Consider the following 15,590-nt stretch of genomic DNA (forward strand, 5'->3'; position numbering starts at 1 on the left):
GTCTGCATCGACCTCAATGCCGCAGTACATACAGGCCGGCGTTTGTCTTCTCCCAACTCTGTGAAGGTAATAATTAAAATTACCGTGGCCCGTAAAGTACTGCGACAAAAAGAAGTCCACCTCCCCGTGTTTCCTATTGATCCAACTCTCAAGGTCAGGGATTAGCTGTTTTGTCCTGCTAGCAGGTCCTACCTCTCTCCACATTTCTTTCCACCTAGTTATCGGGTAGTTTATTGTTTATGATAAATTAAGATCACTATGTGTATAACGACTAGGTAGATACTTGAGATAAATATTTGCATAATTTACAAAGATTCTAGGATCAGAAAAAGGTGGACAATTTTGTACGTGTGTTAGTTATCGAAATGGTAATCCATATAAATAGTGATAATAAATTTTTATGTTGAATTGAAAACGTAAAAATTATTATTTAAATGGGAGATACAGTACAATGTTTAGCTTTTCTTGTTAAACATTTACTATATTGTGATTTTAAAAAATCACACCGCCTTGTTGATTATTTTGAAACTATGCGGGACATCAAAACAAAATTAATAAAAAAAAGTTATAATTTAAATAATAATGTTAATTTATTAAACATAAAACTATTAGAAATTGTGTTCCTGAATAAAATGCCAGCGGCCAAAATATTTTGTCTTAACCAGCAGCCTAAATATGTGTACATTGGAAATCGAATTTCAATCCTGAAAACGATGAATAACCCCAAACGGTATCAAACCTCCTAAATTTGCACCAATACTGTTAAATTTTGGAATAGTAATAACCAATAATTAGTACATCTAAAAAAACATTAAACGTAACTAATAATTTTATATTGCTGAATTTATAAATCTTAGAATACTCACTTTTGAATTTGATTATCCCAACCAGAATTTTCTGGAAAAATAGGTTCATTACTGTGAAAAAAAAACAACAAGGTTAGTAAGACAAGAAAGAAAAATCTACTTAAAATAAATAATGCATGTAAATATAATTTCTTTTTTCATAATTTAAATATTCATTTACTACGTTCACGTTTTTTTAAAAAAACCGACAAAGGGTTGCATAACTTTTCCAGCTATGCCCTTGACAGATTTTTATTTCAAATACATCAATGCCTTTCACAATATTAATTAATAAATTATTTTGGTTTAAGATGGAACAAAGTAATTAGGAAATAAAAGTGAAAAAAATGATTTTCAATATCGATTTACGATAATGAATTTATTTAACGATTTTAGAAATCGATTTCTATGTCTCTACAGTTAAAGTCGCAATTTCACTAGCTAACAAAAGCTGAGATACGACTGAAATTTTATAAGTGAATCGTGATAATTATTGTGGTTTTAATTCTCTATATATATTATCGTGAAAGAGTTTGTTACTCTTTCACGTCAAAAATATTCAACCAACTGAATTAAAATTTTCAAGAACATAGTTTTATACCTCGAAATGTATAGGATTATTACCGTTACGAAATATTTCACAGTTTGGAGATGGTGGCTAGTTTAATGGCTTGCAGTAACCACCGAATTATGTTCCTTTTTCTTTATTTTTTTGTTTAACCACTGGGACCACCGATAGGTACAGCTTCAGAGAATGAGATAATGATTTGTAGCTTGTGTGAAAATGCCATGCCTGACCGGGTTTCGAACCCGAGATCTCCGGATATTCCTTGCTTATATTCAACTTTACTACGGCCAAACCGCTGGTGAAATCAAATTTGGAGATCGGTTGTAGTATTTGAAATTAAATTTCCTCTAAGTAGGTTTGATTGATTCTGTCAATACCTCTTTTGATTATCAAAAAAAAGTAGCTAAATATGCGGCAATGTACGGCGCGGTGACTAAATCAACACTGCCACTACCAATGTTATTGTCTGTGCGATACCACTGGCTGCACTTGTCTCTGGGTACTTGATTAAAAAACATGAAGTTAAAAAAAATTAAGTAAAAAATGAGAACAGAAGCACCGTCACCTCTTCGTGGTATTGTCTAGTAATGTTTAGGCTGCAAATTATTTTTTACGTACAAAGAATTTCTAACTGCTACCAAAAGTATTTTTTTTAGATTTCATAAGAAAGCTACCCATTGTAACGGGTTTATTTTAGCAAATATATGAGAAGCGAGGTTGGCACCACGCTTAGTCCGCTCACGCTGTTATGTAAGCTCTAGGAGATACGTTAGGATACTAACATCGCTAAACTGTTCGAGGCTCAGTTGCCGTTTGTAGCATAGACATTCGGTTTTTTGCTTTAGGGCGACCAAATGGGGTTATGGCGGGAGAAATGCCAAGCAAACCAGATATTGTAATGGTTACCGTGATTCGACTTCCGGAATATTTCGACCTTCGCGTTTCACATCCCTCAGACCCCAAAACCATCGACAGTCCAAATGTTTAAACATATATTTTACTTTCTTTTGGTCAAGAAAACTAACTTAATTTGCGTCAATCAATTTTAAATTAATACACAAAATATAACGACCCAAAATCTCGGTTGAATTTGTTAATGGGCAAAATCAGACCACGAGGTGGAAATGGGGGGCTTTTTCGAAAAAAAACATAATATTGTTATAACTTTCTTATTAAGTAAAATATTGAATTCGTTTAAGGTTCCTACTATTCTTTTGATAAGGGCCTAAGCCCTTTCTAAGTAATGTTTTTTCTTATCGCAAACCATTGGCCTAGGCCCTTAATAAACACAGTATCAAATCGGTTTAAAGTGGTCGTTAGTCCTGTAAACATTACGTAAAAATCTGGTCTGAAACTATTTTTATATGACCAAAACAAAAAAAAAAAAAAAAAAATATCGCTATAACTTTCTTTTTAAGTAAAGTATGGAATCGATTAAATTTCCTAAATTGGCAGGAAGATAAGGTAATAGGTTTTTCTTTACGGTATATTCAAACAAGCTAAGGTATTAACGTAAGTAGTAATAATTAATGTGGATAATGTAGGCCTATTGTACTTTCAAATGATCTTCTCAACATCACTGGTGTAACATTTATAAATGTTTTTAAATAAGACTTTCTGAAAACGCTGTCTTTTTTTATCAATACAAAGAGACAAACCTAGAATCTCCCACTAATCCTCAAATAGACGTGTTGTTAAGCAGTTCAGGAAACATCAAAACGAAGTTTTGATAAAATTAGCAATAGCTTTTAGACTAATGATAAAAAGTAGTGTCCGTAAAACATGGAAAGTAATATTTGATACGAGCTCGTACAATCCGAGTTCGCCTACCCCTATTTTGTCCCGGTGAGGTCTACCAACGTCTTCCGGCGTGCCGGAAGGAATTTTTTAAGATGGAAGTTGATTATTCATAAACTCGAATAGTTCAGATTACTTAGTTGAAATCCTCTGTTATGAAACTATTCTCTGAAAAATGACAAAACATTGATATTCTATATACATTAAATAGGCTTTATTAGTAATATTCTCACAATTATGATGATAATGAAGAGAGCGGGGACTGTCTTCATTATTCATTGACAGTGGGGACAGTTTGCAACGGTCGGAGACCTGACCGGCTAGTGACTAAATATATGTTGTGATAAATAAGCCAGACTTCTTCTAAGGGTTTATTCCTGAACCTCGATCGTCATAATATGACAGACATAGTGAAGATATTATGTAAGTTACTAAATATATGTTATGTTAAGATATGTTACTGAATTCTGATGGTAGGTGTTAATATACAAAATAAAATATTTAAGAAAAATAATAAAATCTACGAATAAATAACTAATATTTAGTAAATATTTTGTAAAATTAAATTCATATTATTTACAAACGTTACGTGTTAGTTTGGTTGCTATTACAAGAAAAGTTTTTTAAAAAGTTTTTTTTTTTTTTCAAATTGCGTATCAAAATTTTATTTTACGTTATCTCACCAACTTCTAAATAAAATCGATATTTTTTATATAAACCTTTTTAAGTATGGATAACAAGCGATTTTTACAATACTCAATTCTAGTAAATGTATTTAATTTGCAAAAATTTGATTAGTTTGAAATGAGGTTTTAATCTGCAAGCTACATCTCCTTCTGTTAATAGTTAGCTATGAATTTAAAGCGAGACAAACTTCAAAAAATTCATATTTTAATTTAAAATACCCTTGATTATAAATAGAGACCGCATTATAAGCAACATAAGAAGCTTGAAATATGCATGAAAAATGCTTAAAATATGTATGAAAAGTGTAAAATTATGAAATTTTGAATAATAAAAAAAAAAGTAATTTTAATTTTTTTTAAAAATTAGGATACACTTAGTAAGTAGTTGAATAAAATATCGATAAATTCGATAATTAACAATTATTTAACATTTTGTTACTTTTGTAAAGATAAACAATCAGAGGTACTGTTCCGCGGCTGCTAGTGCGCTCTAAGAGCAGTGAGCTGATTGGTTTTGGCCGACTACAACGTAAGATTTCATTTATTAACAAGAAATCCAACCGAAAATTATTGTAAATATATCGAAAATATGCATAATCACTATATTTTAACGAAAATATGCAACAAGTATATTACTGTAGTGGTGAGAATGGGCTTAATATACAAATGCATAATATCCGGTCTCTAATTATAAATAACTCACTTTCTCTCCCTAGAGTTAATATGGGTTAAATAAATCACGATATTTAGCAACGGCGATATACATCCCATTCGTCCCATTGTAACAGCCCAATTTGAGTGGTTTTATTGCAGCCATGGTTATAAATAAGAGTTCGTTAAGTTAATAACACCATTCATTAAAAAAAAAATCGTATTTAAATTTGTTGTGTAAAATTCTTGAAATAAACTGGAAACGAATCCCATTTAAATTATTTGGGATGGAATACTGGACCCTAAATATCAATTAATGTTTCTTGGTTTTGTATATAAAACTGTACATAAAAAAAGAAAAGATTTTTATTTTAATTATGTAAAATTAATTGTAACTATCTTATGTAAATTACGAATTTAACCTTAAAATTTATATAACCTAATTAAATTTCATTAAATTCTAATAAAAGTTTAACAATTTGATAATTATTATTACGAAATATTACTTACGATTGTGATAAAACATGTGACATCACACACAAACATATTACTACTGTAAAATAAATTGACTTCATAATATCTATAATTTTGGAGAAGAATGTTCGGAAATAATTATGAAATTAGAAATAAAAATAAAATATAAAATTATATAAAAATAACAATTTTAAATTTTATCTTTACAGCTGGAAAAAAGAAATAACATGAAAAAGGGTGCAAGAATAGAAATAATTCTACCGGTCTCAAGATATTAAGGAAAAGTAAGAAAGAAAATTTATTACGTCCTCTTTTATACGATGCGTTCTTAATCACCCTAGTAACACGTCATAATACATTACGTATAAACTTCCTTGCTGATAAAACGAGACAGCATATACTATTTCCATAAAATTAGTTTCAAATCATCTATAACAAAATAAATATATGAACAAAATAAAATACGCTTCATTTATCTTGTAATGAGTAAACTTTTCCAATTTAACTACTTTAAACATGCAGTAAAAAAAAAAAATCAAAAACATACATTTATATATTATCTATATAAAAAAAACATAAATCTTAAATCTCCAAAGTTCTTCGCCGATTGCTTTGAAATTTATACACAACGTTGCATTCGAATACGCGCGTATTTTTATATACCTACTATTTATATACCTAGATGTCCCACACCTTTGATAGGTAACAGCTTTTTTTTATATAACAGCGATATCTGTTAGATGGTAAAGCAACACGCGCTATACTAAATATTAAACGATTAAATTTCAATGCTACCGATATGTGTCCGGTATAGACTAAAACAGTTCTGAACCGATTTGTGCGCGGGGAAAAGGGAGAAAGGGAAAAATCGGAAAAGGGAAAAATCTAAAAAGGTAAAAGGAAGAAGGGGAAAATGGAATAAAGAAAAAAGTAGAAAACGGGGAAAAGGAAAGGGAAAGATAGAAAAAGGGGAAAGGAGGAAAGGGAAAAAGGGAAGAGGAATGGGGGAATGAAAGGGAAAGGTGGTGGAAAAGAGAGAAATTTGGGATAAGTTAACTAGGAAAATGAAGAAAAGGGAAAGGGAATATGATAAAAATGAAATTGGGAAAAGGAAAATGAGTAAAAGGGGAAAAAGGAAAGGTTAAATTTTGAGAAGTTCACTTATGTTAATTTTCTTAATGTTTTATCAAACTTTCATTTGTGTTCATTTAATCTATATATATATATATATATACTCAAATCTAGCAACAGCAAACCGTTGCCAGGTTGCTAGCATATACATATGCATATACATATAATTATATATATGTATATTAAATGTGGTGGCGTCTTTGGATCTGTTCTCTTTTATGTGATTCTTTTTATTTCTGTTTTCTTTCAACTTAATCCAAAATTTTGCATGAACATTGGCTTTATACAAACAATACAGAAAAATTTCCATTACGAAATATTTCACTGTTTAAAAATAGTACCCGTTTTAATGGCTTGGATTGGCAACTGGTTTATACTATTTGCCGATATTAAATTTAAAGGTCATATTTTTGGTCAAATTCCGTGACCGCTTGTAGTACTTTAAATTAAATTTTCTTTAAAAATTATCAGTTTGTTCTTTCGATATCTCCTTGGAAAATCGAGAAGGGATTCATTAGTTGTGTGAGGGTATACGGCTTCGCAGCTGAATCGACAAAATCACAGCCGTTGTTACTCTGTATGCGACTCGAATGGTGGCAAAAGCCTTCGGTTACTAGATTAAAAAATCTGATGAGGACATCACATGACTTCCTTGTACGCCTATTAAATTAAATATACACATTTTTTAAAATCAAAAGTACATAAAAGTTTATTTAATAAATAACTTTTATGTATTACTTTTTTTTATATATATATTGTTATTATTAAATTAATATTTATCGTATTTTTTTTTACAATCAGAGGTTAGTAATTATTAATAAATCAATAAATTTAAATTAAAAAAAAAGGAGATGAAGTCTGATTCGAACTGATGTGTCTTCCCCACCTAAGATCCAAATATTTCATAAATTAAAATTTTAATTGGCTATAACTCTGAAACCGATGAAAATCAGTACCAATTTTGATATATTGTTGAAAAGCTCTCAATGAGGGCTCTTTTAACTTTTTATTTTCAAAAATTCGTCCTTTTCTCCTCAGAGAGATGTAACTTTTATTACTTGCTGAGATGTGGTCATCTTGACAGTGAATATGAGATGTATAGTATTTTAAAAATATGCAGCTGATTGTTGATCAAATTTGTAAAATGTATATTGAAATGACTAAAATTATGGCGTTCAAAGGAGCAGAACTGAGGTGTATGCTATCTTTGTTATGGATGAAAACACGATAGGACTGAAATTTTTATTTTTGTATGCGTGATTATAAATAAAACTTTAAGGAGAAAACTACAAATGAAACTATGTTAAAGTTGTACAATACCGACACTTACTTTGTGATATGGCTGCGAGGTTTTAGTTTTTAAGGATAAATGAGTTAACCCTCTTGTTATGTTCGAGTCAATATGACCTAAAAGAGTTTATTTATTTCTTTCCGTTAAAAATTTTACTTTTAATATTTTTTTTTTTTAAGTTTTAGGATATTATTAGTTTTATTTTGAAGGATTTAGCCGTGTGATTTTTTTTTTTACTATTATTTTTGCCCTATTTTTTTAGTATTGTACTAATGTACTTTTCCGGTCAGTCTGACCCGATCCTTATATTATGTTACACAGTTTCATCCAGTGCGGATTACGTGGGTTAGGGATATGTGCTTGTGTACGTGTGCATATGTGTGTGTGTATTGTGTGTGTGTACGCGCTCGCGCAGTATAATGTCCCTGTGTGCTTAGAATTTTGACATGTCAGAAATTGCATATACTTTTCTTTATTTTCCTGTTTAGCTTTCGAAATTACCGTAAGTTATTACTTCAGAGAATGAATTAAGATGCTACATATGAATTAAATGTACTCTTGTACAGTCTCAGGTCGACCGTACTTAAGATGTGTGGTTAATTGAAACCCAACCACAAAACAACACCGGCATACACGATCTATTATTCAAATCCATATAAAAGTAACTGTCTTTACTAGGATTTGAACCGTAGAACTCTCGATTTCGAAATCAGGTTATTTGCGATGACGAGTTCTCCACTATACCAACCCGGTGGGTTGAAACTTGCATGTACTAAAACATCATCATCAATTCTCCACCCTTCCCTACTTAAGGAAGGGTGAGACTGTCCACCCTTCCTTACTTAACATAATCACAGTCTACCGCCCTCTTCTTCCTTAGTTCTCAGGATCTCTCCAGCAAACCTTCTGAACCAGTCCCAGTTCTCTTGATTTTGTACCATCCAATTAATTAGATTATCCGGTGTTAATCGATTTGTTATAATTACCCTCCTGTTTTCAGCCCATCTAGGACATACAAATATAGTGTGCTCCGCATTATCTGTTTCCTAACAATAAACACATTGTGGTGTGACCCTTTTTCCAATTCTGGCTAGGTACTGCCCGAAAGATCCATGCCTCGATAATAACTGTGTCATAGAAGTCAACGTTTCCGCGTCTACTTCCATACCACTTACCTATATCAGGGATTAGTCTTCTAGTCCAATCCCCGACTCTTGAGCGTGACCATTCCAACTGCCATTCTTGCTCCAGTTGAGCCGCTATCTCGTCTTGTGGTAGTCCCTCATATCTAAGCATCCTGCTTTTAATCTGCAGGTCTATTGGTAGAACCTCTGTTATTACGCAAAGCGCGTCATAGAACACAGTTCTGTAAAAAGCGGCCACCCTCAACAGTGCAAGTCTATGCGCGCTTCTCAATTTTCCTTTATTCCGTTTAATACTATGTCCCTTTAATACGTTTAATTGTAGGTCCCCAAACCGGGGCCGCGTATAATATCATTGATTTTGTTGCAGCAGTTATTAATTTCCTAGTTTCTATTTTTGGTGTTCCATGTTTCTGGAAGAGTCCTCTCAGAGTTTTGACCATTGGAGTGACCCCACTACATATCATATCGATGTGTCTGCTAAATCTCAAATTTTTATCGAGTATGACTCCCAGATATTTTGCCTCATTGACTTGCATAATTGGCTCTCCTCTGATATTCAAATTTATACCTCTAATAGGTCTTCTGCCGGAAAGGGCAATACAACTGGACTTCCCTGGGCTATCTGTAGTTGGCTTCTTTGTAACCATTCATCTATAATTCCTAATGCCAGATTGGCTTTGCGTTCTAAGTTATCTACATCCCTATCCTCAACGAGGATTGCTATGTCATCAGCATAGCCAATTGCAGTAACTCCTTCAGGATAATTCAGTCTGAATACTGCGTCATAAGAAATGTTCCACAAGGTTGGGCCCAGCACAGAACCTTCAGGAACGCCACCAAACATCTGGAAAACTGTCTTATCTTCCAAAGTTTTGTTCTCAAGAATCCTTTGATGTAGATAGTGATTAACTTGATTTATTAGATATTCAGTTATTCGCATCTCATGCAATGCATCGCGTTCCTAATGTCCAGCTATATCACTAGGGGGATTTTCCTGGTCCTCCAGGTAGCACTTCTGCTATTTAAAGCCCAATTTTTAACTTTCTCTAAGGCATTTATGGTAGATTGGCCTTTTCTGAATCCATATTGTTGTGGATGTAGACAGCCCTTTTCCTCAAGCTCTGCTCTAAGCCTGCCTTCTATCAGCCTCTCAACCACCTTTCCCATATTATGAATAAGAGTAATCGGCCTATATCCATTACTTACCCCCGCCTTGGGTATAAAAACCGTCAAAATACAGTTTTGTAGACCATAACTAGCCAGATCCACAATTTCCCAGGGTATTATTCCTGCTATAGTCTTGATGATGGCCGCAGGTATGCCATCCGGCCCTGGACTTTTGCGGTTTTTCAACTTTTTAATGGCCTCCATTACCTCTTGTTCTGTGAATCTGCCACCTTCACAAACAATTGTTTCCCTATTCAGATTTTCAGGTCTAGGGAAAAGCGTTTGTTAGAGGTTAGCAATAGCAGCGCATGCGCATTTCATTCCGTAACTGGGGTTGTGCTGTCAACGTCAGTGCTTGTACAGTCAGCACAACAAGTGAGACGCAAATTACCGTGTAATTGTGTTTATATTATGTATTTTATGTTGTGTATTTTTTAATATATTTATATTCTCTTTATACCAAGTTTAAATATGCCTCTTAAAAATCATGCTACTGGAGAAACTCTTATCAATAATTGTGACTATGACTGTACAGTCTTTGTAGCTGACGTAGATTTTGTTCTTGGTGAAAACGCATGCGTACTCCTCGTTTTGGAGGTGGTAATTTTATGATTTACAAAGCTATGTCTAGTTGCCAATAATAAGCGGCCGAAATTGAACTGAATTTTTCTACGAATTTTTTCTGACTGTTGTAATTTTGATAGTCAATATGAATTTAACATGTGGACATGTCAGTTGCATACATAACAGGCACGGTAATATAAATATAGCTGCAAACAAATCATTCTATTTAATCTGACTTCATTGTTTTATATAGTGCAATATGAGTATGGCAAATCAAATAAAACTGAGTGAAGTTCATTAGAAAAAAAATAAAATAAAATAAACAAGTTTCCGGCAGTAAAGAAGAAGGAACAGAAATTAAAAATCTTACATGTGCCGAGAGTGTTAGTGATGACTCTGATGAGGATCGCTGGAATAAGGCAAAGAAATTCTGCAGTAAGCGCAAGTACACTTTCTAAATATTGAAAAATTCAATGGAAGGTAGAGGCTTCATAACAAGACGGACGACAAGCTACCTAAAATATTATCAAAATTGCACCCGGTGTCACGATATATAGATGCATCTTCCAGAATAAAATATTTGGTGAGTTCATATCACCATTCACTCATGAGTTTCATTTTATTTTCAATTCTATTGAAAATGAAGTGATAAAAATAACTAACTTTGAGCAATGTCGAGTTAATGAAAGAATTTACACATCTCAATTCAGGCATACCGTGGCTTATTTTACTGGCAGAAGTTTGTAAATTTCATGGAAAATAAAAAAAGGCTTATGGGATCCAAATAATGATCGTCCCATATTTAAAGTAATTATGTTCCTTGAAATGTATTTTTTCAAAATCTTTAGTTTTATCGACACGTCTAAATAGAAGACGTACAGTTAAATTTGATACTATGCGTGAAAAAAAAGTCTGGGAAAAGTGACCAGAAGTTCTACCAAAAATAAATTATTCTGATGAAAACGTGACATTTGATTGTTACAACTATTTGGTTTTTGTGTGCGTTACCTTTTCAAAAAAGATATCTCCAGCAATCCGCAAAGTACTATACTAAAGTTATGGACGTTATATGATAGTAGTACTTATAAGGACCGGAAAAGAACCAGATGGCTAGCCAGAGAATAATTAGTGATCAAGAGTTGTTTGGGATTTGAGTTATGACTTCAAGGTAACAATGTTACCGTAGGTAAATGTTTTAAATCTTCCAATTTCGGGCAGCTTATTATAAGAGGTAAAATAATAATACTTGGTATCGAAAGAAAAAGTAGGAAAGAATTCATTTTCAAATACAAATAAGGACTTCACAGCTCACCTCTCTAAATCAATAATAGTACTCTAATAACAGTAATAGTACTCCTGGATATCAGGAACGCGTTTGAGAGCATTCCTGGAAAGCCCTAATTGAGGAACTGATGAGGAGAGGAATAAGTCCGTATCTTGTAGAAATGGTAAAAGAACGGCCAAAGAATGTTGAGATGGCTCTTGTTCAGATGGCTTCTTGTTCAGTCCAGCCGGGATCCGTGCTGGGTCGCTACTTTGGAACATTGTCTACGATGGCGTTCTTGGATTGGTTTTCCGGTGGGTATGGTGGCTGTAGGCTCGCAGACGACTTAGCCCTCGTAGGTGCCGCCAGAAATGTCAACACGGTGAGAGAAAGAGCCAACGTGGCAATTGCCCAAGTAAGCGATTGGCTCAAGAACAGAGGTTTCACTTTAGCCGGTAATAAAACTGGCGTTATTAAGAAGAGAGGGCGAAGACACGTTGACAAGTTTTTCGTGGAGGTGGATGGAATAGAGGTCCGGTAAATGACAAGGGAGAAAAACTTTGACTTATAGCTGAAAAAGAATAGGAAATTCAACATGCATACAGATGAAATTGTGAATAAAGGATCTCGGACGGCAATAGCAGGACTGACAGGCAGTATAGGAGGACCTAGGTAGCCTAAAAAGAGATTGATAATTTCTTTGGTCGCCTCAACAGTTTTTTAGCTGCCCCAGTTTGGAGTAAGATTTTGAATATCAAAAGGTGCCGACAGAAGCTGGATGCCCTGCAACGAATGGTGGCGATAAAGGTAGCTGCTGTTTACCGCACAGTCTCGTTCGAGGTGGTTTTGGTGGTGGCTGGCCTGCCATCAGAAACCTCTGACGTTGCTTATACAAGAGTGGAGAAGCGTATCTGACGGTAACACTAAGGATGAAGCGAGAGGGGACCTTTAGAACCACTGACAGGAGAGACGGGGCCAAAAATATAATAGTAAAATATGTTCCAAAAACGAACAAAATTGTTGTACTTATGAGTTTAAGTTCTACTTATGAGTCCAAATACTGGAATCGAAATAAGTGCGAGAACTGAACAAAAACCACAAATCATTTTAGATTATAATCCTAGTAAGGTTCTGTAGATACACGCTTTACCAATTCGTAACCACGTACAGTTGCAAACGTAAAATTAACAGACAGTGATAATCTTTTTCAACATGATTTTCATATTTGCATACAATTCATATGTTTTTTGGACATCAGTCAATTCAAACAGGAATAGAAATTCAATAACTAAAAGAATTTTTATTTACAAAAATTGGGAAAAATCACTTACTATTCGATATGTATAAAAAAGAAAATACCTCCGTAGAATATTGAAATTGACAAACATTTTGAAAGTAACGCAAGGACAAGAATTATGTCTCTCCCAGGAACATCTGACGGGGAAGTTATAGGGACAAACGCACAAAGTACAAATTTTGTCCTCCAAAAAAATTATAATAAAACCAATATTATTTATTTTAAATGTAGCAAACATTTACGCAAGCAACACATGACTTACTTTTGTATTAACGTGAATAGAAATTTTTACGTAAACATATTTTCATATAAACACGGTTTGACGAGAGAATCCAACAGCTCAGCTCGGGAACATAGATCTTCCAGGACAGTTGCAAATCCCGAGGTTAGCAGCTCTGGGCACACCTCCTGGGCCCCACGGTTCTGGAGATCAGGACCAGAATCACCACCGGACTCAGCAGTCAAAGTCATAGAATTACCATCATCTGGACACGATCTCCGCTTGACAGCAGGCGAGGACGTTGCCGGCGGAGACAGCAATTTCTGTCGCTTAAGGCTAGATTTGCCTCCCACCACAAAACACTTTTCCATTTCAACTACACAACGGTTCGTGAGATCGGAACTGTCATCCCCCGAAGAAGAGTCTGAACCAACGTACTCTGCTACAGCAATCCGGCGGGTTTCCAACTGAGTAACCCTATCTTCCTTCCGCTTACAACGCGTCATCCGACTGGTATCCTCCGATACCACCTTCAACAGGCTCGAGCGGTGACCCTTCCTAGAAGGTAAACCAGTGCCTCTCTCTGAGAGACCATACTCAGTTTCACCAGACGAACATTTGCGAGGTCTACAACCCCGCAACGGCCTTCCCGCTCCCCTCGAAACCGGACGGTAGTCCTCTTCACTTTTCGTGAATCCTCAAAATCGGATATCAGAAGAAACGAACAGGATAATCCTCCAACGCTAACAATAAAGAAATAACAACACAGTTGTTGTAAACAAAATATGCATATATATAGTTTTACCAACTAAAGTTGGCGTAAAACGCTAGAAAACGTATATATATGAACAATATAATCTATTATAAATATAAGTAAATAATAAATAACAACCAACACAACAAAATATAAAGATCAAAAACAGAAATAGTCACTGTTAACCTACGTTGCTATGGTAAACAACTCAGATGTAAATAAAGGTTAATTAAATTAATAAAACAATAAAAACGGGAACAAAAGCAGGAAACTGAACTCAAATCAATCCAGCAAAAAATAATAACAAACAAAAACAAGCACAGTACACCGAAAGAACGTAAAAACGAACACTAGCACGGAGTTAAAAGAAACACGGCTAATCACCATGGAACTCCATTCTAACCATATTTATAAGTTTGCATTATGTTTATGTACTGCAGTAATTTAAAGTGAAAATTTCGTAATACAGCCTATTAATGAAAAATGGAATTGTTTTAATCGATTACATTAAATGTTTTCATTTTATTTTTTAACATTTCTTTTACGTCAATAACTCTATAAAACCTTGCGTTTCTAAAGTTCTAAAATTTGTAAAGTTTAGAACAGTAGGCTATTGATCTGAATCTGTTTCTTATTGCCATTGATTTCATCATCCAATTACTTGATATTATGTTTCATAAATATGTATATATAATTTTTTTTTTTTTTTTTTTTTCGGAGGGAGGTGGAAATGCATTTACGTAAGGAGTTTCGCGCTCCTGCTGATGGTATTATCCAATCACTATTAGCAGACTACCGACTAAAACCATCCCCCTTTTTACCAGGACTCGACCCGAAACCGTTTAATACATTACTTCCGATCGAGACCTCATACACTAGCCTGATAAGGTGCTACCTAATTTTCAGGATTATCCAGGTCAACCTTTTTGATCTTGAGAATGTTGCCGACGAATAGAGCTACACTTTCCCAGCTGCTCAGATTATGAAACATCATCACAGCCACATTGTGGTGGCTCAGTGCTCCAAGATCCGCCTCTAGTGTCCCTCGATCTACCGTCCACCGAGCACATTTGAAAAATGTGTGCTCTGCGTCGTTCCGCACACCGGGGCGGTCTTCCTATAGAAGCAGTCGGGAGACGGCGGTCTCCCTATGACATGGAGGTAAACGCGGACGTTCCCGTGCCCTGTTCAAAATTGGATCATGTAGTACTCCACCTCTCAATGCCCCCACTCCGTTCACGGTTTGACCAGAGGGATAAGCCTTGCGATATATCGTCCCCTGGTCTCGTGGTCCCAGGTCTCTTGCCATGCGAGGAACGTGCGAGTGCGTTTCTCGTTGGCAATGGTCTCCCGGTCTTCGCCTGCCTGTCGCCTCCTGTAGATATACCTTGCCGAAATAGCAATGGGTATGCAGCCGGCCACTACCAGTACTGCAGACTCGGAGACTGTCCGATGCGCGGAAGCGACTCGCAAGGCTGCGGAATAATAGTAATAATAGTATTAATATTAATAATAATAAATAACTTTAACTAGATCTTATCTTAACTAGATCTTGTCGACTTTCCTGTAATCTTGCCACTTTCTCCTGCGCCACCGAGGTAAGGAGGCTCAGGGGAAAGTGGAGAGATTACAGGAAAGTCGACAATAAGATATCTCTAAGCAGGACCGAAATTCTCTAAATAATTCTGTATAAAGGCTACCGAAATTAATTTCATTAGACGTTTAAAGTATAACAA

At 34.7% G+C, this 15,590-nt stretch overlaps 1 protein-coding gene across 1 annotated transcript in view; it reads right to left on the reverse strand.

The window, feature by feature from the left end:
• LOC142332569 (uncharacterized) overlaps positions 1 to 5,255 on the reverse strand; it is a 57,049-nt gene extending 51,794 nt beyond the window's left edge. The window contains exons 1-2 of the mRNA XM_075379058.1: positions 5,058 to 5,255; positions 867 to 917 (exon numbers count right to left, since the gene is read on the reverse strand). Coding sequence (XP_075235173.1) covers positions 867 to 917; positions 5,058 to 5,122 — 116 coding nt within the window. The 5' untranslated portion in view covers positions 5,123 to 5,255. The remainder of the gene's footprint in view (positions 1 to 866; positions 918 to 5,057) is intronic.
• Between the last annotated feature and the right edge of the window lie 10,335 nt (positions 5,256 to 15,590).

Source organism: Lycorma delicatula, chromosome 11, assembly GCF_047948215.1.
Source record: "Lycorma delicatula isolate Av1 chromosome 11, ASM4794821v1, whole genome shotgun sequence".
NCBI classification, from domain to species: Eukaryota; Metazoa; Arthropoda; class Insecta; order Hemiptera; family Fulgoridae; genus Lycorma; species Lycorma delicatula.